This window comes from Phocoena sinus, chromosome 21 (genome assembly GCF_008692025.1).
Source record: "Phocoena sinus isolate mPhoSin1 chromosome 21, mPhoSin1.pri, whole genome shotgun sequence".
NCBI lineage: Eukaryota > Metazoa > Chordata > Mammalia > Artiodactyla > Phocoenidae > Phocoena > Phocoena sinus.
In genome coordinates, this window is record NC_045783.1 from 6762852 (window position 1) to 6787334 (window position 24483).

Consider the following 24483-nt stretch of genomic DNA (forward strand, 5'->3'; position numbering starts at 1 on the left):
TTTCTCTCTGAACAGCTACCTGCCGATTCCTGTCTTCTTAGTAGAAGGCATTGGATGTACAAGATACCAGACAGACAAAACACAGGACCTGTCAGAAGTCGGATCTTACAGAAGAACCTGTGGCTTAATTAGTGCCTCAGCAAGGGCGAAGTACTCCTAAGATTTTGAGGCAGCTGCTGTGCCGCCGTCTGAAATCACGACACTGGTGAGTAGTATGCTGTTTAAAGTTACCGCTTTCCTGCTTTCCTGCTTTCCTGCACTATGACAGCCCCGCCCCAGTCCTGCCCTTGCTCCTGTCCTGGGGAGTCCACACCCTCCCCTGCCCCGCCCCCACGGCTCAGCCCTGCTCAGGGCCAGCACCGCAGGTGAGCACCGCGTCAGGAAGGACGTGAACAGACTGGGGACGGTTGGAGGCCCAGGGCAACCTACTCTATTCTTTTTTTTTTTTTTACATCTTTATTGGAGTATAATTGCTTTACAATGGTGTGTTATTTTCTGCTTTATAACAAAGTGAATCAGCTATACATATACATATATCCCCATATCTCCTCCCTCTTGCATCTCCCTGTCCCTCCCTATCCCACCCCTCTAGGTGGTCACAAAGCACCGAGCTGATCTCCCTGTGCTATGCGGCTGCTTCCCACTAGCTATTGACTTTACATTTGGTAGTGTATGTATGTCCATGCCACTCTCTCACTTCGTCCCAGCTTACCGTTCCCCCTCCCCGTGTCCTCAAGTCCATTCTCTAGTAGGTCTGTGTCTTTATTCCTGTCTTACCCCTAGGTTCTGTAAACGTTTCCTTTTCAATTTTTCTCAACGTGCTCTGTTTCCAAACGGTCTGTCTCCTTACTTACAAGGACCTAAGCCCATTCTGAGGACTAGGAATTTTACGTGAAGGCATGGGCAGGGTCCCTGCTGGTGGGGGCGGGCTCTGAGGGAGAAGGTGGTCCAGGCCTCCCTCCTGGAGCTGCCAGGAATCTCGGGCTCCTTGGCTTGCAGACACATCACGCCAAGCTCTACTCTTCACACGCCTTCCTCCTTCTGTGTCTTCCTAAACTTTTAGAAAGCCTGTCCTTACAGAACTCAAATCAATTAAAAGTCATCAGCCGGGGACACAATAAACAGTGTTACATGGCCTTTATAGAATTAATGCGTTTGTGCATGGGGGAGAAGGCAGGATAACGGCGCCCACAGCTGTCCACAGGCGGGTCCCCAGGATCTGTGAATGTGTTTCCTTCCGCGGTGACAGGCACTTTACAGATGCGATGAAGTTAACGACCTCGAGATGGGAGATGCTCTGGGTTATCCAGGTGGGCTCCATGAGACCACGAGGGTCCCAATAAGTGGAAGGCGAAAGCGGGAAATCACAGATTTGGCTATGGAAGCAGAGGTCATGACCTAATCGCCGGAAGGGGACACGAGCCCAGGGACATGGGTGGCCTCCAGAAGCTGGAAAGGGCAGGAAACAACTGTTCTCCTAGAGCCTCCAGAAACCTATTTCAGATTACTGACCTCTGAAACTGTAAGAAAATAGATTTGTGGGGTGTTTTTTTTTTTAGCCTCTGAAAAATTTGTTATAGCAGCCACAGAAAACTAATACAGTACCATGGATCCTGAAGCAGAAGAAATTATTCAAGGTGATGCTACCTTGTGTTATTTAGGAAAATTGGCCGAGTGGGCTATCTGGCAAGGGTCCCATGGGTGACACGGTGGCTCCTGGGGCTACCGTCACTTGTACTCAGCTGCAGGGAGTCAGGGGGGAACAGGGGCAGCCGCTGTGTCAAACTGCAGGGCCACTCATGCCGGATTTGTGGATCCGGTGATGCCTGGTGCTGGGTGGATGGCCCGTCCCTGCGCTGGTGCCTCTCACAGCTCCGTGGCGTCTGCCTGGGTGCGTACGAGGAAAGAGAAGCCTCCACACACACCCCTCTAAATCATCATGGATGTTTGCTAAGTCATCTTCTTACCAACTGTTATGTGGTCGTCCAAGTCAACGACCCCGGGATTATCCCACTCCTCTGCCCTTACAACCTGCAGCCCACCCATGAGAAAGCCTTTGACCTCGACCGTCACGAGAGCATCCAAATCAGAGCGCGTCTTGCCACCGCTACCCCTCCTGCCACCCACTCCGAGCTGCAGTCTCTCCCACTGGAATATTGACCGCAGCAGCTGCTAGCGCGTTCCCTGATGCCATCCTGCTCCCCTGCAGGGAGCTCTCCACACAGCAGCCACGTCCGCTCAGAAACACGTCAGATCACGTCACTCCCAGGATAGAAAGCTTCCCATGTCTTACCACGACACGAGGAACAGGACACAAGCACTTTACCACCGTTCCCGTCACGATCTGGCGGTCCCACCTCATCTTCTGCTACTTTTTCTCTTGGTGTGCCCCAATCCGACCTTCTTGCTGTTCCTCAAAGACACCATTCCTGCTTAGGGATTCTGTCCTGGTATAACGTCTGGGGGCTCTAAGTCGGGGTCTGCAGTGCCGACCTTACAGGACCCGTCTGGGAACGCCAACAGCCCAACACCTGGAGGTCCAGGGTGCTGTGGAAATATATAGGAGTCCCTAAACAGAACCACCCTTTGTCTGGGTAGTTTGTGTTCTTATTTTTGAGTTGTGAGAGCTTATATATTCTGGATATAAGTGCTTTGTCAGATGAGATTTGCGAGTATTTTCTCCTGGTCCTTTCATAATATTCTTCACAGAGTAACAATTTTTAATTTTGATGAAGTATAACATTAATCTTTTCTCTTACACATCATGCTTTTGGTGTTGTATCTAAGGACTTTTGTGTAAACCAAGGTCATGAAGATTTTTATCCTATGGTTTACTTCTAAGAGTTTGATCATTTTACATTTTAGTCTGTGATCCAGTTTGACGTAAGTTCTGTGCAGAGCATAAGGTTATAGGTTAATTTTTTTGTATATAGATGTCCAGTTGCTCCAGCGCCATTTGTTGAAAAGACTGTCCTTTCTCCACTGAATGGCCTTTGCATGTTCATCAAAACCAGTGGCCATTTGCCTGGGTGTATTTCTGGACTCTCCATCTGTTCCATTATGTCTGTCCTTTTGCTGAGACCACATCGTCTTGATTACTGAAGTGTCAAAGGATACCTTAAGAGCAGGTGGTGTTATACCTCCAACTACTTTTTTGTTTTCTTTTAAATTTTATTTATTGTTCGAAAGCCATACACAAGTAATACAGAAAATTTGGAACTTACAGGAAAACCAAAGAGAAGAATTACAATTACTTTATTCCACCATCCACAGATAACCACTATTATTAACATTTTGGAATATATCCTCAGTCTTTTTATCATTTTATGTATGCAAGTACACATCTATATTAAAAGAAAAAACCAAAATTGAGATTACATAATACTCACTAGTTTTATAACCTTTTTTAATGTTCAAAGAGCATTTTTCTTTCTAGTCAAATGTTCTTCTACGTGACTTTTAAGGGCTGTGCAGTATTCCGCCATCTGGATGGATACACAATAATTTACTTCAGCAATTCCCTATTGAAAATTTTCATTACAGCAGAAAAGAAACGAACCTCCAATCAGACAGTCACTTTCCTTTTTTCCTCTATTGCAATGCTGGGATGAACATCCTATAAGTAAATCTTTAATGATCTTGTTAAGATAAATGACCGAATGTAGAATTATGAAGTCAAAGGCCAGGGAAACTTTTAGGATGTTTGCCACTATCTCCAAACTGACATCAGGAAGCCTGGACCACCTGGTACCCCATATGCAATGTGCGGGGTGTTATTTTAGTACTACTTTGCCGATAACTGCGTCTCATTTTCCTGTTGCGGTTTGCTGCGGGAAAAGTACTCTCCTTTCGTTAGTTACTAATGAAGCACACATTTCTCCCCGTGGTTCTATCCGTCTGGACGTCGGTTATGAGTCGGCAGGTAGGTCCTCTCACCACCGGCCCCTGTTCCTTGAGGCCGTGTGTATAAAAATCCCAGGGTGGGGAAGCGGAAGCAGGATGAAGCCAAGGACACCGTCACGTGGCCCCATCTCTGGGCCGAGTGGGAAGACTGGAGACAATCGGAGAGGCGAGTAGATGGCTGGATGTTTGCCCTGGATGGCAGTGGCTGTCACCCTCCTCCTGGGGCGCTCCAGGTCTCTGTGGGCCCCTCTGCAGGACGCCCAGGCGGGCCTGTGCTCTCCAGGCCTGGTCCTTCCCGGGCCTTCCGCTTGCCGCTGTGCCCCCAGGCTGCTACTCCTCATTTCTGCCCCAGGACGGGTGAGGATGGCAGAGCTGCAGGGAGACCCTGCGGCCAGCGAAGCGAGGAGGGGGAGAAAGGACAGAGCGAGGTCCAGGGACAGAGCGACCTTTGCAGCCTGCGAGTGGACTCAGACCGCCCACCCCCTCGACCGCAGTCCCGCACACATCCAGCTTAGCCTGCAGAAGCGTGGGTTCAGTGACCTGCGGGCCCCTAAATCTCTGTTTCTCATAAATGGAGACTAGGACCCGGCTCCCTACACACCTGCTGCCCCCAAACAGAGCAAACAGCTTCCTGCAGCCCCTGAACTTAGTCACCATCTCAGGCCGGGAGCCCGGGCCAAGGCCCAAGCACACCAGAGCGCAGGAGTGAGACTGGGTCAGGAGCTGGGGGTGGCAGGTTTACACCGCCTGATGCCCCAGAGGGGGTCACGTCCCACAGCCCACCTCTCCTGGATGATGGACGGGAGAATTTCCTGCCTGCACAGGCCTGAGCTGAGTCTCACACACTGTTCTGCAAAGTAAAGGGAGGGAAGAAAGAGCGGGGGTCGCCGGAACACCACGGGGCCTGCGACCTGCTCTGGGGGGTGTGCGTGGGGAGCCCGGGACCACCTTGGCCTGGTGGGAGGTCAATGCAGAGGCTGCACTGCCACCAGCCCCTCCCCAGTTCCCCCAGCTCCCCGGGCCAAGGTCAGAGGTGGGGAGGGCAGCAGCTTCTGCGAAAGCTGCTTTGTTCCCACTGCAGCCGGAGGAGTGCCTGGGCTCTGAGTCTGCACAGGCGGCTCTGATTCCCTCGGGCAGGCCCAGCTCTGTGACTCCCCACCTCGGGTGGAGAAGTGGAGATGCGGGCGGGTCTGAGGGTCCCATGCAGAGGTGAGTACCCCTGAATCCAGAGTCTGGGCCAGGCTGAGGAAATAAATATCGGGAAAGACAAGAGCGGGGATGACTGCTCAGATGGGAGCCTCCGTGTGACCTTCTCCCTGAAGAGGAGCTTACTTTAGGGTGTCACCTGGAGAGGCCACTAGGAAAGGATGGGCACAAGGAACAAGGGTGGGGGGACACCTGGGTAGAGGGCTGGATGGGGTTTCCTGTGTTCCACACAAAGACCAGCCAACCCTGCTTATCAGAGTCTCTCCCCAACCCCGTTCAGCTGTGCTCTCTAGTCTGAAACTGTTCTCTCTGGCTGGTCAGGCTGGCTGAAGGCTCTCCAAGGGGACAGGGTCCCCTTCCAGAAGGGGTCATCACTCCCAGCTCCGTCACCTTCCAGATGAGGGGAAGCAGCTCCTGTTCCTGGAAGCCAGGGGCAGGGGGGCATATGCCTCCAGCTCTGTCCTTCTCTTTCAAAACTGTTTCATCTACTCTGTTCCTTTTTCTCCATATACACATCTTAGAGTCAGCTTGCCTGTATCATCAAAGAATTCTCCTGTGAGTGTGAGTGGGAATGTGTTAAATCTGCAAATCATTTTGGGGAGGAATGGCATTTTAACCATACCGAGTCTTCCAATCCATGCGCACGGTATGTCTCTCTGTTGTTTGAAATCAGTGTTTTGTCGTTTCCAACACACAGATCCTGCACATCTTTTGATGTTAGATTTGTACATAAATACCTCATTGTTGACCTTGTATTACTGTATCCTTGTTTCCCGACAATTTGCTGAACTCACTTATTAGTTCTGAGAGCTTTTTGGTATAGATTTCTTGCAACTGTCTACATAAGCAATCATACTGTCTAAGAACAGAGGTAGTCTCACCTCTTCCCCTCTAACCTAAATGCCTTTTATTTCGTTTTCTTGCCTTATTGCACTTAATCCATTCACTTACGTCATGTGGGCAAGGCTCCTCCCTCAGGGCAGGAAGGCCCAGGCGGGGAGTTTTGTCTGAGCACTGGAATTTTATCAAATAACATGTTTTACTTCCTGCTTTGCTCACAGACAGTGGTTAATCCCACAGAGAGTGGTTAATTCCACATATGGTTACCAGAAGTTAAATGTGCACCTCGCTCCATTTCTATGTGTGATTAGTGGGAGAACACCGGCAGGACACGGAGCAGAAACACAGGGGGCACCCAGGCAGCGGCCTCCACGCCTGGCAGCAGTAAACGCTGGCCCTCGTGTCTGACCTCTCTGCTGGCTCTACATTCCAGGAGAACAGGCTGGGCACAGAATCAAGTACAGCTGCCTGGCCTCATAAAATATAAAGAACATCTCTCCCTCTGAGACACCAGGGAAGGAAGAGGTGACTGATAACAGACAGAGACACTGTGAACTGGAGAGAAAGCACACAGGATACTCACTCACGGAAGCTGGAGTTATCAATGACAGTTCATACACGTAAATGTGCATCGGTACTCAGACTTAATTAGGTAAGGTATCGCCAATCGCCGCCAATGCAAATAGGACGTCTGGGGGGAACTGCAGCCTTCTCCGCTTCAAGACTCTAAGCACTAATGTCCTAAACCTCTTGTGCTGACCGATGCAGGGTTAAATCATGATAAGGGAAAAAGACCACCACTGTTCTTGAAAATATATCTACAGTTTGTTTGTGTATTATAATTCTACCAGTTTAAATTAACACAGTATTAATATAACACCATGCTTAGGGGAAGAAGAAGGGAGGGTGGGAACTTAGCAGATGCAAAATGGAAACGCAAGTAACAAATGATGCTACCCTCAGACAGCAATGCTTTGGAGTGACCACAGGTTGGGTACCAAAGTAAAGACAGAAAGAGTAACAAACAATTTCAATTTCAAGAATAATGAAAACAGTGATTACCCCACCCCCACCCCCCACAGGGCTTCCCTGGTGGCACAGTGGTTGAGAGTCCGCCTGCCGATGCAGGGGACACGGGTTCGTGCCCCGGTCCGGGAAGATCCCACGTGCCGCGGAGCGGCTGGGCCCGTGGAGCCATGGCTGCTGAGCCTGCGCGTCTGGAGCCTGTGCTCCGCAACGGGAGAGGCCACAACAGTGAGAGGCCCGCGTACCACAAAAAAATCCCAAAAAACCCCCAAAACCCCAAAACCCTACATTTAATGCAGAGAAATAAGGGCAAGTAATGTTAAAGATAGATATGCATAAGATAAAACATATCCAAACAGGATTAAATGAACATGTTTCACCCTAAGTAAATCCATCTGTGAAAACAATCATTGAATTCTTTTGGCTTTTTAAACCATCATTAACATAGGTCACATTATTTCTTGGTCAAAAACGGAAGAGAGCGCGTTTGACTGTGAGAACACGCACTGGGCGTTTTCAGGCCAAGTCTGCCCTATCTTATTTCTGCCCGTGGCTGCCAGGTCTATATCTGGAAGGCTACCTGCCCGTCCTCCTGGGGACCAGCAGTGGCTGGAGGTGAGGAGAGCCAGAGGGGCCAGAGCAGGAGGACAGAAAGCATGATAACACAGATGCAGGGCCACCACTCGGCCTGACCAAAGCCATGGGACGCCCTGTTTCAGGACACTAACCCAAATGCGTACTTCGCCGACGCAGCGGCTTACCTGTTCAAAGGAGAGAATCCAGCAGCCGCTTGCGATGCGCCACAGCACGTTCTGGGTGCGGCGGGGCTTCCTGGCGAGCACGTGCGTGGGGCAGCCACACGCCTCCCCAGCCAAGGAGAAGCCCTTCAGTTTATCCACAACCTGGTTGACCACGTTCTGCTTTCTGCCAAATAGGAAGAAAAACCAACGCAATGGATGTGCTTCCTGAGCAGAAACATCGAGGTGATGGCAATGAATTAAAATGTAAAAAACCGGAAGAATTCTACATTGATGTCGGCTACGGTGCTCATGTCAATTTCTTTGCCGTCGATGACTTGAAATGTGGGGAAATAAAAAATTTCAGATCTCAACTCCAACCACCTATTCTAATGGCTGAGAAAACGGTGGCCCCAAGGCTACCAGGGGTTTCCCCATGTGCCTGGGGTGGGGCAGGCCAGTATCCCACACCAGACCTCCTGACACCTGCCCAGACACCACAGCAATTATTTACTTCTGTGTCCCGTTTGAACCAATTTGTGCATGGTCAGGACCAAGCTTCCCACTCATTTTATTTCGAAAATTTAACATTTGCCGAGAGTCAAACACATTGCTTTTCTACTAAGAGGGGGAAAAAGGGGTCCTTTTTATTAAGTCATCGGATCAAATCTCAGGGCAAATTTCACAAAGCTCACCAGTGTTTATCTTCTGGTCTTTCATTCCACTAATGCCTTAAGAACGCTTTTTTCCTCTTTAAATATTCTTCCTCTCTAACTTCCTTCCCAAACAACCCTCCACTTTTCCTCTCCCTCGGTCTCCAGGCAAGTTTTGGAAATCCCCGATGAAACACAAACAATATGTAGGCTTTCTGAGCCACACTATGACGTGCACAGTGAGTTAAGAAATAAAATTCTCTCTTCTCCAAAAATTATACTCCAAAGGGAAGGAGGCAGGTTTGTCCATGCTTGTGCAGACCGTCTCTGACAACCCCCCATCCCCCGGCATTTCTTATTTTTAACACCAATGAACTTGGGTTTGCCAATCACAAGGACCCGTTTCTCCACTTGTGAAATGAAAGGCTTGACCTCTACTCTGGTGAGAAGTTCTCAGGGATCCCCAGGGTACAGAAGATGGATGGGTCAAGGCTGGGTCCCATCACCACTTCAACCAGAGCATCTGCGCTTATTGGGGTTGTGGAAAATATTAAACTGGGGGGACAAAAGGCAAAGAAAACAAACACAAAAAGAAGTGAAAACCTCTAACCCAGATGCTCTTCAGAAACCTTGCTCGTTGCTGCATATCTATGATTTTCTCATTCCAAGTCTGGGAGCTGCTGGCTGTTTGTAGATGTGCTAATCAAGAACAAGGATCTTTTCAAGACACGGCTAATCAATATGGCCTCAGAACGTGTCTAGGTCTTGTTCTTACCTTCAGACAAGAAGTATATGTGGGGCAAGAAAGAATAAAAAAGAGGATATGGCCTAAATGAAGAGTTTGATTTTCAAACCTTCAACTGGGAAAATAACTAGTTATCACTGTTTTTAATCTGGGGCAAAAATATAGACTTTTAAAAATGCTAGACCCAGGGCTTCCCTGGTGGCGCAGTGGTTGAGAGTCTGCCTGCTGATGCAGGGTTCATGCCCCAATCCAGGAAGATCCCACATGCCGCGGAGCTGCTGGGCCCGTGAGCCACGGCCACTGAGCCTGTGCATCCGGAGCCTGTGCTTCGCAACAGGAGAGGCCACAGCAGTGAGAGGCCCACGCACCGCAAAAAAAAAAAAGCTAGACCTGTATTCAATATTCATTTCTGTATTGGACTATTTAGGATGACCAATATATTTCACAAGACATTAACAGAAATTGTGAGTGTGCTCCTTTTTCACCAGATAATGTGGTTTGAACAACCAGTCCTTTTAACTTCATGCCACAGGTGGAAAGGGATCCCACGACAGAAAGTGTCGGAAGCATGCACTCTTTTTGCAGCCTGTTTTTCACTGAGATGCCCCAATGTTTTCATAAATGTCTTAAAGCCCTAAAACCTCGGATAGATATAAAAAACACAGTTTTCCCATTTGAACAGGAATTCAAAAATCTGTTGCAAAGAATATGGCACTGTATTTTTGTTGGATGTGCTATATCGTGCTAAAAGTTTAAGGATGGTGATAAGAGCACGCCAGCAAGCTGTGAACTCTCCCACAAGATGTGCACACAGCTGCTTTAACGCAGCGGTAGAAAACTTACCACCAAAGCGTTTCTTTAAGACCTTTAAGGGAAATGCTTCCACCAGTGAGGCTCCACTTACGGGGCCTTCATGGAGTGGGGATGGTGGACATGCAGAGCCAATAGGTACGAGACAACAAGAGGAACAGCAAATACTATAACGCCTCTAAATGCTGTCCAAACCACTCACGAGGTCTTCAGTGCTGAACCGTTCACAGTCATTTAACTCTTTTATTTCCAGTGATCTTCTAACTCCAATACTAATTATATAAAGTAACAGCAATACAGAACAGAGGTATGAGCTGCCCAAGAGCACAGCAGCACAGTATATGAACAAAAACTCTAAAATTTTATATTGAGTAGAAAGTTATCAAAACAATGAGTACTTACTCAGATGGCATGCTTGTCATGACTAATGTTCTTGTTGGCTAGAGATGTCAAAAGAGAAGGAACAAAAAACAGTCAAAAATATAAAAAATATTTTTCCCACAGAAATAAACTTTAATGTTTTCTGAAAAGTTACATCACTTAAAAGTAAACATTTAAGCATATATCAAAGGAAAAAAACTTTATATTCCTGGAAAAAAAAATAGCCCAAGAGATAGAAACTCAGACACTATCCCCAAACCAACCCAAAATAATCCAGGACGTGAGGTGGAAGAGAAAAAAAGTTTCCCTCCTGAAGTTCGTTCTACCAGTTGGCTAGCAGACCTCCAAAAGTGCCCAACTGTGAATAAACTTCCAAGGAAGCAGAGGGTGAGAAAGGCATTTTTCTTGCAGGCTTAGAAACCATTTTTCCTGAGGCTTCTAGGCAACCATTTTCTTGTCTTGGACATAGGTACACAGTAATGTGTGTACCTGAATCAAGCAAATTCTTTAACTCCTTCCACACAAAAGCACAGATAATGGGACTGCTTATTTATGTGTTGGCATCTCCTATTAACTGGAAATGTAAATTTTTAAAAATAAAAGTTTAAAAGTACTTTTTACTTATATAAGAAACGCATGCTGATGGCAAAGAATTAAATGCTTTAAAAATATGTAATTAGATATATAAATTCCCCCCAGTTCCACCAGCCAGAAATGACAATCATTTAATATCAATAATTTGGTATATATTAAGCCAAATGTTCTGTTTATTTAAAAAACAAACGTGAACACACATTATTCATACACTCTTTCAGCTCATACGATGTACTTCGAATGCATCCAGCTGCTTGGTATAACCACGAACCCACCACGGCACACGCGTCGGTGCCCTGAATGGTCCTGTGCATGAATGAGGAGGAACCAAAGACACCCAGAGGACCTGGGGACACGTGATGGGACTGAAGGGCCTGTGAGCCCCGTGGGTGTATTGAGGGAGCGTGGAGGAAGAGGTAAGACGAATGAAAAAGATAATCAGAGGAAGCCCTCTCACAAGTGGCACACGAGCCACCCAACAATGGATGACGCTGCCCGATCCCTAGGGAACCCTCTGGATCATCGTGTGTCCGCGCTCCTCTGTTTCGGGGCCGAGCGGAACATGAGCACAGCTTCCTGGGTTGAGTCTGGAGACAAAACCTTCACGGAGGAGTCTCTCATCGCTGAGTACGAGTCTGGCTTCAGTGTCACCCTGGAACAATGACACAGGCCCAGTGGTGTGGCCGTATCCAAGTAAAACCCAGAAGAAGGCCATGCCAAGGCACTTACTTTCTTCTGGGGAACCATCCAAGGACGCCTGTAAGGTTTCATCCGTGGGGAATACTCATTTCTAGAGCGAAGGGATGAAGGGGAATGGGAAGAGGAAGGTCTCCTGACTTGGGCATCACTAGGCTTCGTCTCCGTGACTGCACCTCAGGCTGCTGCTCCTCTTTACCTACACTCACTCCCCACGTGGCCTCTCACACAACCTCTGGGCTTTACACAGCAGCAACACGCCGAGCAGTCCCAGTTGCACATCTCCAGCTCAGAGCTACTCCTTGGTGCCCTCACTCAAGGACTCTACTGTCTCTCTGACTCCTCTGTCAGGAGGGCCAATGAGGATCTCAAATGTGACATGTCCAAACCCAAGCCACTGCTCTAGTCAGGCAATCAAGCAAGAAAAAGAAAGAAAAGACATGCAAATGGGAAAGGAAGAAATAAAACTACCTCTGGTCACAGATGAGAAGATCTTACATGCAGAAAACTCTGAAGAATCCAGAAAAACTGTTAGAACTAACAAATGAATTTAGGAAAGTTGCAGGAAACAAAAAAAAGGCACAAAGCTTAGTTGTATTTCTATAATTAGTCATGACAAATCTGAAAAGGAAACTAAGAAACCAATTCCATTTGTATAGCATCAAAAAGAATAAAATACTTAGGAATAATTTAATAAAGAAGATGCAAGCCTTGTACACTGAAAATTTTTTTTGAAAATTGCTGAAAAAAATAAAGATGACCTAAATAAATGGAAGGACAGCCTGTGTTCATGAACTGGAAGACTTAATATTATTTAGATGACAATACTTGCCAAAGCAGATTCAATATAATCTCTATAAAAATTCCAATGGCAATTTTTGTAGAAATGGAAAAATCCATCCTAAAATTCACATGGAATTCCAAAGAAACCCAAGTAGTCAAAACAATCTTGAAAGGGAACCACAAAGATGGAGGTCTCACACTTTCTAATTTCAAAACTTACTTACAGGGACTTCCCTGGTGGCACAGTGCTTAAGAATCCTCCTGCCAGTGCAGGGGACACGAGTTCCAGCGCTGGTGGGGAAAGATCCCACATGCCGCAGAGCAACTAAGCCTGTGCGCCACAACCACTGAGCCTGCGCTCTAGAGCCCATGAGCCACAACTACCGAGCCCACACGCCCACAGCCCGTGCTCCGCAACAAGAGGAGCCACCGCAATAAGAAGCCCACATACCGCAACGAAGAGTAACCCCCGCTCGCCGCAAATAGAGAGAGCCTGCACGCAGCAACGAAGACCCAACGCAGCCAAAAATAAATAAAAATAAATCAATCTATACAAACAAAACTTACTACAAAACTACAGTATTCAAAGTGTATGGTACTGTCATAAGGATAGAAATGAATATAGAATTGAAACTCCGGAAATAAACCCTCACATCCATGGTCAACTGATTTTTTTACAAGGTTGCCAAGACTATTAATGGATAACAAATAGTCTCTTTGACAAATGATGCTGAGAGAACTAGATATCCACATACAGAAGAATAAAACTGGATCTTTGCCTTACACCATATACAAATTTAACTTGAATAGACATTTCTCCAAAGAAGATAAGCAAATGGCCCATAGCACATGAAAACCACTAGTCATTAGGGAAATTCAAACCTAAACCTAATGGGATACCACTTTCTAGCTACCAGGATGGTTCCAACAACAAAAACAACAACCAAAAAAGAAAACCTCCCAAAACAACAAGTGTTGATGATGGTGTGAAGCTGGAAGCCTCATAAGCTGCAGGCTGGAATACAAAATGACGCAGCCACTGTAGAAAACATTTGGTGGTTCCTCAAAAAGCTAAACACAGAATTACGATACGACCAGCAAATTTACTCCTGGAATACATCAAAAAGAACTGAAAACAAGGACTCATATACTTGTATGTGAATTTTCACAAGAGCATTACTCACAGGAGCTAAAAGGTGAAAACAACCCAAGTGTCCATCAAGAGGTAAATGGATAAACTAAATTTGGCACATACATACAACGAAATATTATTCAGCCATAAAAACGAATGAAGTTCTGATATATACAACATGGATAACGCTTGAAAACATTACACCTAAGAGAAAAAAGCCAGACACAAAAGGACAAATATTGTGTAATTCTACTTCTAAAATATCTAGAATAAGTAAGTTCATGGAGACAGGAAGTAGATCAGAAGCGACCAGGGTCTGGGGGTGGGGTGGGAACCCGGAGTTATTGCTTAATGAGTACACAGTTTTAGTTTGGATTGAGGAAAATGTTTTGGAAATAGCAGCGATAGTCGTACAACACTGAACACTGCCACAAAACTAACACTTGAACATGGTTAAAATGGCAAATTTTTCTTACATATATTTTACCATGATAAAAGAAAACAACTAAACTACTGATCTTCTCTCCCAAACCTATTTCTTCCACAGCTTCATTTGTTAATGGCAATTCTGTACTTGTTCAGGTCAAAAGCATTTTCATCGTTTTTGACTCTCTAATTTTTTCTCATGCCCCACACATCCAACTGTGACCTGAAACAAGAAGGCTGCCAGATATTTCTCCAGCAAAGAGGGGTTTATTCAGGATCAGCAGAAAATTGCAATTCCACGTGGGCAACCACAGAGGGTCACGTGCAAGTCCCCTCGGGGCAAACAAGGGAGAATGGCTTTTATAGAGGGAAAGCGGAATTGGGAGGGCTATCTCAACAGAGTCCATGGCTTGTCCCTGGCTGAGTCCCTGCCAGGAAAGAAAAGGAGTCCCTCTTCTTCCTGTTGGGCTCTGCTATCATTGCAGGGCGTCATGGGGTTTCTGTTTATTAATTTCGCGTACAATCCATTGACACATCCTATCAACTCAACCTTCCAAGTGTATCCAAAGTCTGACCCCTTTTCATCACCTCCACCCCTAACATCCCATGTCTCACACAGATGAAGTGATGTTACTGTCAAAGCCCCTGAGATCATCTCCTTGCTAAAATCCCGAGCCTCCAATTTCAATACTCAACATAGAAGCCAGAGTCGTACTATTTAGACTTAAATTAGATCATTTCACTCTAATGGCGTCACATCTCACTCTGAGTACAAGGCCCTTTACAAGAATAAATGTATCGCTTATCTGATCTTATTTTTTTAATCTATTTATTTATTTTATTTTTGGCTGCGTTGGGTCTTCGTTGCTGCGCGAGGGCTTTCTCTAGTTGCGGCGAGCGGGGGCTACTCTTCCTTGCGGTGCGTCGGCTTCTCATGGCGATGGCTTCTCTTGTTGCGGAGCACGGGCTCTAGGCGCGCAGGCTTCAGTAGTTGTGGCACACGGGCTCAGTAGTTATGTCTCGCGGGCTCCAGAGTGCAGGCTCAGTAGTTGTGACGCACGGACTTAGTTGCTCTGCGGCATGTGGGATCTTCCCGGACCAGGGCTCAAGCCCACGTCCCCTGCATTGGCAGGCGGATTCTTAACCACTATGCCACCAGGGAAGCCCCTTATCTGATCTTATAAGTTAGAAATTGGAAAGTATATCCAGTATAATTCTCTTGATTAATCAAGGAAGCTCCTTAAAAAATGACATGTACTGATATCAGCAAGTTACTTAGAAATGAACAGTAAAATAAGATGGTTGATGGAGAAATGGATAGATATATGATAAAGTCAATATGAGAAAGAATTGGGAATTCCCTGGCAGTCTAGTGGTTGGGACTCCACACACTCACTGCCAAGGGCCCGGGTTTGATCCCTGGTTGGGGAACTGGAGTCCCACAAGCCTAGTGGCACGGTCAGAAAAAAAAATAAACAGAAAGAAAAAAAGAAAAAGAAAGAGAGTTGGTTGTAGAAGCAAGGCTGGAGGAAAAAAATGAGAAATACTTTTAAATGGAACAAAAGATTGTTGGGTGTCTTCAGTGGAAAACTGTGCACTGTTTGTCACACTTACCCTTCAGGGTTACCTGATTCTATGGGGTTTATGCCTTTCGTTGTCTTTGAGCTACTTTACAACTCTGTTTATTGTAGAAAACGGGAAGTAATGCAAATAATTCTTATCTATAGAAATGCAAAGTCTGTCCCAAGGAAGTTTAACTGACTTTTGGGGAAAAAAGCCAGCTCTGGATGTGTTAACAAGGCTATTTCAGAACTCCTGTGGGCCATCAATGTGTCTGCTCTGTGGATTCTCCTCTGAACAGGACAGAACAGCTTTCTGGTTCCATCACTAATTAACGAGTTAAGTAATGCATTCACTTTGTTATTAAGAGAGTTATGATGTGCCTTTAGAAAAACTTATCTTTTAACGGTCTTGAAGGTCTCCCACTGAGACGCCCAGCAGATTTATCTGAGGAGGTCGATAAACGTCATCACCAGTGAAGGACACTCCTTGGGCAGCTTACATCCAGGCACACCTTTCACTGGCTCCAGAGGTGAATTCAGTGGCAACAGAACATTGCTGACTCTCTGTTTTTCTATTTTAATTGTCCTCTCTACTAGTTTTTTGTTTGTTTCGTTTCATTAATAGCTAAATTATTCTCTATCAGTGGAAACAACGGAAACTGAGCAGGACCCTGCAGGACCCTCCTGCATACAAAATCCCCTTGGTGTGTCCCCTGTTTCCTGTTTGTAGAGAAAGGCTTTAGTCTCCTAGGCCTTCCCTGAGCTCCAAAGAGCAGACTCCGGCAGTTATTAATTACAGAAGTGAGGGAATGCAGAAACAAAGGAAAATCCGTCAAGAAACAATAAAACTGGGTCCTAGTTCCTCCTCGAGGGATACACACAATAACCTGACACGTGCCTTTGAGCTGTTCTGCAAGAACTAAGACCCCTCCCACCTCCACCCAGGTGGAGGACGGTGACCACGTGCTGAGCTGGAACCAGAAGGCTGGTGACTAAGACTCCTAAACTACCACCCTGTTACCTCACCACCAACCAATCAAAAGAAAGTCATGCATCCTGCAGCCCTCCTCCCAAATGCTGCCTTTAAAAGCCCTTCTCTGAAAGCCATCGGGGAGCTCGGGTCTTCCGAGCATGTTCTCTTTGCTGGGCCCTGCAACAGGTGCTGGACTTTCCCTCACCACAGCCTAGTGTCAGTAAATTGGCTTTGCTACGTGGTGGGTGAGTGGACCCAAGTTTGGTTCGATAACAAGTGTACAATCTTTCCCTTTATTTCTGTTTGAAAATTTTTATAAGAAAAAAGTTTAAACTATTATTCAGGTGAATATTTTGTTAACTGGCAAGGCATGTGACAACTATTGCAAAAACAACTCAAAAGGTCAAGCACCACATTATCCCTTATAGTACCTGAAGTGTAGCAAGCATTCAGCATGCTGTGTTGAGTGGAATAAAATTTCTATACACAAAAGTCAAGGCATTTTTCCTCCTCTTAGAATGCTATCACTACTGGAAAATACCTTGTAACAGTCAATTATACAAAAAGAATATATGAAGCATAAGAAATACAATCAGATGCCAGTAGACCCAGAATAAGACTGTAATTCAGGACAACTTTTTGCAGCTCACTCAGCAATTTCGTATTTGACAGGCCACTTGGCCTTTCCTTACCTCACATGTCTCATGTAAGAAACGAGACAATGAATTACCCCTAGGGTGCTACGTGATTAATAATTGTGTTGAGAGCAAATATTAATCCTAGCAGTTTTGCAAATTATAACCTTCACAGTGTGTAATTTCAGGAGAATACAAGCCATTTCTTTTTTTAAAAAATAAATTTATGGGCTTCCCTGGTGGCGCAGTGGTTGAGAGTCCGCCTGCCGATGCAGGGGACGCGGGTTCGTGCCCCAGTCTGGGAGGATCCCACGTGCCGCGGAGCGGCTGGGCCCGTGAGCCATGGCCGGTGAGCCTGCGTGTCCGGACCCTGTGCTCCGCAACAGGAGAGGCCACAACAGTGAGAGGCCCGCGTACCGCAAAAATAAATAAATAAATAAATAAATAAATAAATAAATAAATAAATTTATTTGTTTTATTTATTTATTTTTGGCTGCGCTGGGTCTTCGTTGTGGTGCGTGGGCTTCTCATTGAGGTGGCTTCTCTTGTTGCGGAGCACAGGCTCTAGGCACGCAGGCTTCAGTAGTTGTGGCTCGTGGGCTCTAGAGCGCAGGCTCAGTAGTTGTGGCACACGGGCTTAGTTGATCCATGGCATGTAGGATCTTCCCGGGCCCATGTCCCCTGCATCGGCAGGCGGATTCTTAACCACCATGCCACCAGGGAAATCCCAAGCCACTTCTTAAGTTAGTCCTTTATCTATGTAACCTTTGCTACATGTCACATTTCAATGAAGGTAATAAAACTGGGGAGAAAGTTCAGCCACTTTTTTCTCTGTTAATGATGATAACCTGACCCTCATCCACCCCGGCCATGAAATCTGTATGTAAGGTGATATTCATAGCATACAAATCTAATAAACGTATATCTCATTTAAAATTATTGGAAAAGGCCAAGAAAGACCAGCTAACATTTATTAGAACCAACCATATTCAGTGTTGAAAAATTAAATAGTTCTTTAAGACTGAGATCTGGATCTACCTGTCCTATAAGATGCATTCCCAGTCTATTCAAAGTTGATTCTCCATAACAATCTTGAACTTTATCTGATCCCTGTGCCCCAGAACCTAGAACACTGGTAAAGAGCTCCTCCCACCCTGTTATGTTCTTAGAAAAGCATAATTGAAAGGACCACACTGCACTCTCCTTACTCCGAGACAGGACCCACCAACACTCTTCCTCAGTGACTCAGAAAAGCCCTCCTCCATCCTCCCCATGATTCCCATGAGACTTGCTGATGACCCCCTGGTTTACCTGTCTCTGTAGAGCCCCAGGCCCCCTGCCTTTTCTTTGCAATGTTCATTAGTGAACATGCTCCCTATTACATGAGTCTGAATAGAATGATCTTCATTGTCTTGTGCATTCCCATTTTCATGGCTCTGGTGCTGTGACTTGGAAGGGACTGGCCCCGTCTCCCCACCCAGGTAACCAGGGCTGAAAGTGTCCTTGTGCACCTTTCCTGTTTACCCAGGGTCCCAGTGTTAAGTCCAGTTCCTGTCCTGAAGTCCAGATTCTTGTCCATTGATACCGTGGTAAGAATTTGATTTTTATTCTTTCTGAGTGTTCACTCTGGTGCCAGCTTCTTTTGGTTTCATGGTCTGATCACCATAAACTGGTTGATGGTTCACAGAGATCTTGTCTTTGTTGCCTGACAGATGACAGAGAATCTGCCTTCTTAGTTTTTTCTGTTTATTTTTCTACTTTCAGCTCAAAACTATTAAGAATTTCACGCCACGAGGAAGGAGATATCTGGACTGAATTTTGTATTTCTGTGTTTATGCCATTAGAGAAATTTTGAGCTATGAGTGAAATTTTAAAATTGAAATTACAAGCTCTGTGTGTGTGTGTGTGTGTGTGTGTGCGCGCGCGCACGCACGTGCCTATGATTCAGAAAGGCCATTCTCCCTCATCCTGAGAAAAGCATCCTGAGATGTTACCAATTGAGATTATAAAATCTCTTAAAGAAGCTCTTGACTTAGAAATAAATTGCCTATAAACTGAATATTCCTAAAATTCTCAAATGTTAAGGAAATTGAACTCTCAGTATTTTAAACAGTGCTAAAAAAAGTATTCTTTAAAAAAATTTTTTTTGATTTCCTTATTTTTTTAAAAATTGGGGTATAGTTGATCTACAATATTATATTAGTTTCAGGTTACAAAACAGTGATTCAAAATTTTTATAGATTATACTCCACTTAAAGTTATTATAAAATATTGGCCATATTCCCTGTATATCGGCTGTACAATATATCCTTGTAGCTTATTTATGACGAGCCTGGTCCCTGGCTTACAGGGATCTCAGAGTAAGGGAGTAACTTTGCAGCAGGCCCAAGAACTATAGGACACAGTGGGGACCCCAGAAGAAAGCAATTCACCCAAATTTATAGGCACTGCAGGTGAAATCTGACAACAAGCCCTTGGCTTCGCTTCCTTGCCCCAAGAGGCTTTTAAATGTTACAATCTAAGATTCCTTATGAAACCATCCTGCAAATCAAACCTAAGGCCTAGATGGTAAATTACCATTCTTGTTGCACCTATGTAAACACAGCTAATGAGACCAGCCTTATTCTGTGATCATAAATAATCTTTCTTTGATTATTGGGGGAGGGACTATAGAAAAAAAATTTGTTTCTATGGGAAACTCTGAGCTGTTTACAGCACCCCATTCCAGGACTTCAGATTCTAGCCATGTTCGCTGAGTTATTCTGTACCTCTGTGTAGACTGCAGGGACCTGACGCAGGTGAAAACTCTGTTTCGTCTGGTAGAGATTTACTTGACTTCCTCTTCCTCTGGCCCTATCTGCATACTGGCCCAGATCCTGTTCCCCTGCCCAAACTGCCCGTTCTCCGGGTTTCCTTCACTGTCTCGCTACAGGCCCTCAAACTAATGTCTCGGCACCAGCAGGAGCTGGCACCAGTCTGCCCAGGCCCCCGACCTGGACTCCAGTTATCCTGCAGCTGGCGCTTCTCCCCAGGATCTGAAGGAGCCCTGGGCACCGCAGCCCAACAACATGACCTCAGGTGGGCAGGGTCCTCTTTGGACAGGCCACAGGATGGTCTGGCACATGCCTTTGTGCGAGAGGTAACCATGCCTGTGGGCAGCCTCGCTCGAGACCCTCAGGACACTTGACAAGCTGTCCTGCAAAACCAACAGATGCTCCTCCAGCAACCCTGAGACCCCCGAGACCAGGCCCCTCGGTGCTCAGCTCCTGAGTCTTCACTATAATACAACCTTCTACATCAATTTGTTTTGCTCCTTTTCACTTTAGGAATCCCTCTTTTACAATGTCTGATATCCAGGACCCTAAAGCAACCCACATTTGCCATCAACAGATGGAACCAACACCAGCAAGAATCCCCTGGAGACCATGAGACTCAGCTTTGCCTCACTCAGAAGGTTTACGATCACTTCCAAGTTCTTTGCTGAGGAACCACATCCTTTGCTCTGGGACTGAGAACGTGGAACCCGAGCCCTGAGCTCCTGGGAAATAGTGCTGGCTAGAAACACACCACCCTCGTGTCTGAAAAGGCTAACCCCAAAGGACCACTCTGCTCTCCACGACCTGCACCACCTCTCTTCCTCCACTGACTCAGATGAGACCATCTTCATTCTTGTCTTTGTTCCCAAAGACCCCTAGCGACGCCCTTGTTTACCCAGCTCTGTGAGACCCCAGCCCTCTCCTTCCCTTGAGTGTTCCCCATTAAAGAATGGCTCCATATTACAGCAGTCTGAATACAACCAGCTCCCTAATTTCCGGTGCATTTTGTCTCTCACAACTGCTACACTTTCGTTTTAACTGCCTGGGAAGAGAGTTCTGAGAAAGGCTGTGAATACCCAAGATGCAATTGTCTCATTAGCTCTTCTACTGAAGTGTTTTAATTTCAAATGTCAAGTTTGTCCTCTTTGGTCAGTGTTGAATATAAACCCATGAAAACATGAGGAAATCCTTGAATAATTAATGGAAACAGAATGATCCTATCCTTAAGAAAGAATATAGTCAGATACCAAATATTCATTTAGTCAATAAATACTAAATAAGCCAGAATAATCTATCAAGCACAAAACCAGACATCAGAGATACAAAGAACAATGATTCCCGCCCTTAAGAGGGTGACAAGCTTTTTGATATAAATTATAATCCAGCCAAATTACAGGTATCATCAGATATACGTATAGTTGAGAGTACAAAAGGAAGAAAACTGTCTGCCTGAAGGGGGAAAGTGGTCAGGAAACCTTGAAGGAAAATGTGACCACGCTAAGGCTTGGAGGGGGAGAAGGAGTTTGGCAGGTAGGGTAGGACAGGATGGCCTAGACAGGAGGATAAGTACGCAAGGAAATGGATGTGACAGAAAATGGCTCCTTTGGGAATCTGAGTAGTCTGTATGGATGCACCAAGATGTCACTTGGGAGACCAACATTCAGAATAAGACAAATCACTTGGAAATGGTATGAGTTCACAGAGGGAAGACCTTTCCTAATTCTTAATAGGACGGTGGAAATGATACCCCTTAGTTTATATGTCTTGTGGGAGGTACCACCGATTTTCTCCTTATTTTTGAGACGACATAAGAACTCTTTCATCATCTGCTATAGCTTATGATGGTAAGTTAACAAAACAACTAGACAATTCAAGGTGCAACCTCTGATGTCTTCCAGCACTGCCACTAGCGGGACATGGCTTGGATGTCCAGGAAGTGTACTTGTATTCATGGGTTATCCATGGGTTTAGTTGCATTCATCAGACGTGAGAAGAAACAGAAGCATAATGCATGTATCTTAACATTAGTTATAAGCATGAAGATCTCACCAATGAAAAAAATACAATGAAACTGTATTATATGGACGGCCTCAAGAAAAGTGGAAACCTTTATCTTATCATTTGCAGTATATTAATATAAAATGTAACCTTCCCACTCTTACTCTGCTCACATCTACTCACGGTTAAGCACGGCTAAGCATTTCAGGGTTTCTATTATAGACTGTCCATTACAAAGAAGAAAAACAACCCTTTTATGTTTTTAACATTGTTGTTTGTTCGTGAAAAAAGAAAACATAGCACCCTGTCCCTTAAAAGGAAAACACTTGTCCAAATACAGCTATGCAGTAACAAAAGGTAATCAAAGCAAACACTGAGAGGTAATCATGTGAAATAATCCACTAACCAGTGAGGAACAACTCACAAATATGAAACGCTGTACTTAATTTTAGCAAAAGCATTTTCTGGAAGTTCTAAAGTGGTGAGTGGAGGGGGGGGTGTTGAAGATGAATATTTGGGAAATAACCTAGTTGATTCTGTTTTAATAAGATCAAAGGGAGGTCAAATTAAACAAACGTACTTTTATTAGTGATAAAAAAGAAACTTTAAAAATAAAACATTCCTTGAAATGTTTTGGCTTTAGGTACCATTTCATAAATAAACAGTAGAGATGCTTCTCCTAAAAAAAGAAGTGAAGAGATAATCCACACATTTGCCGAAATTATTGATTTCGTTCACTACTAATATAAGCCCATCTAGATACAGGGGCGCTGCCAGAATAACATGTTTGCATAAATTTTGACTATAGAGAAAAGTAAAACTGAGCAAATCAAATAGAACAAAACAAATTCTAGAAAGTCTTCGAATCACATCCTGAGGATATTCTATTATCTAGATCCCTGGCAGCTACATCATTTAAGTGTCTTCAGAAAGACTCAATTCATGGATACAAGAGATCCCAGCTTTGGGCCTCTCACTGTTGTGGCCTCTGCCGTCGTGGAGCACAGGCTCCGGACGCGCAGGCTCAGCGGCCATGGCTCACGGGCCCAGCCGCTCCACAGCATGTGGGATCCTCCCAGATCGGGGCACGAACCCATGTCCCCTGCATCGGCAGGTGTACCCTCAACCACTGCGCCACCAGGGAAGCCCGAGATCCCAGCTTTTTAAAATAAGCAGCTCACTAGATGTGTCCTTCATATTGTTGATATCCCTCCCCCCCTTTTTAATTTGATGATAAAGTCTACACTTTGAAGCTGGGTTCACTGCAGGACGTTGGGGCAGAAATCTTTAACGTTCTTATGTGAATCTATTTGTAACTTGTCCCTTCCTTATATCTTTTTTTCCAGAGAATTATAGAGACTTTTAATATTCAGGGTATTTTTCTAAAAAATGTAATACCTCTCTAAATGTTCTCGAACAATGCAATAATAAAACTGATCAGTAAAGCGTCAGTATTTTGAATATGAGTATTTTGAATACTCATATGCTGGATAAAGATGAATGTTTATAGTACAAAAAACAAGCATAGAGAAAATGTATATGTGAGCTATGCATCAATACCCAATTTGTTAAAAAAATACACATATATCACCCCACTTATTAAGATGTTTTATCTAACAAACTTAACATCTAACACTGAAACTCCCAGGGGTCTACGCGTCTACCCATCTCCTGGCCCTGAACGTATGGGGGACTAGAGGCAATGAAGCCCTAATATCAAGGAGCACACTGTTATGGACGGAATGTCTGTGTCCCCCAAGTTCCTATGTTGGAATCCTAACCCCAAGGTGATGGTATTAGGAGGTGGGGGCTTTGGGAGGTGATTAGTTTCTGAGGGTGAAGCCCTCATGAGTGGGATTCATGCTATTAAAGGGACCCCTGAGAGCTCCCTCATCCTTTCTGTTGTATGAGGACCCAAGGCTGGGCCTTGATCTTGGACTTAAGCCTCCAGAAGTGTTGTTTATAAACCATCCAGTCTGTGGAATTCCATTACAGCAGCCTGAGCAGACCAAGACACCGAGAGTGTCCTGTCTTGTTTTTATGCAATCCATTTTCCACTCAAGGGAACCAGTTTCATGGAGAAACGGTGCCAGAGCAAGGAAAGGAAGCAGGAGCCCAGGTCATCTTAGTGTTCTAGAAGGGAAGGAAGACCATGAAGGGGAAAGGGGCTGGGGAGAGGGCAGCTCCAAGGGGCTCACACAGGCTCAACCTGGGACCACCTACCTGAACAAATGACAACCCGCCGAATGACGTGCGAATCTGAGTCCACGGGGCGCGTGGAGGGAGAAGGGACGTACAGAGGGTCCAGGAGGGCAGGGGCAGATGGCTGGCCTGAGCCTGGCTCTCATCCCCTGCCCGCCACCAGTAGGCAGACAAGGACTGGCTTCAGGGATCCCCTGCCATGTGGCCTTTGAAAGAAACTTGCTCTAATTGCTCAGGTCCGGTGAAGGGCAGAAGTTCTTTCACCATATACTCTCAATATACCCTAAACTCACCAAGTCTGGCCCTTAGGAAATAAGAGGGGTAGATTTGGGGGAAAATATGCAACTTCATGGGATGTCCAGGCT

The 24483-nt window shown here is 45.4% G+C and overlaps 1 protein-coding gene across 2 annotated transcripts in view; it reads right to left on the minus strand.

Annotated features, from left to right (window-relative positions):
• The window catches only part of MCPH1 (microcephalin 1), a 238240-nt gene that overhangs the window by 154627 nt on the left and 59130 nt on the right, over window positions 1-24483 (minus strand). For both annotated transcript variants that reach the window (XM_032618443.1, XM_032618442.1), the window contains exons 10-11: window positions 10323-10360; window positions 7737-7899 (exon numbers count right to left, since the gene is read on the minus strand). In XM_032618443.1, coding sequence (XP_032474334.1) covers window positions 7737-7899; window positions 10323-10360 — 201 coding nt within the window. The remainder of the gene's footprint in view (window positions 1-7736; window positions 7900-10322; window positions 10361-24483) is intronic.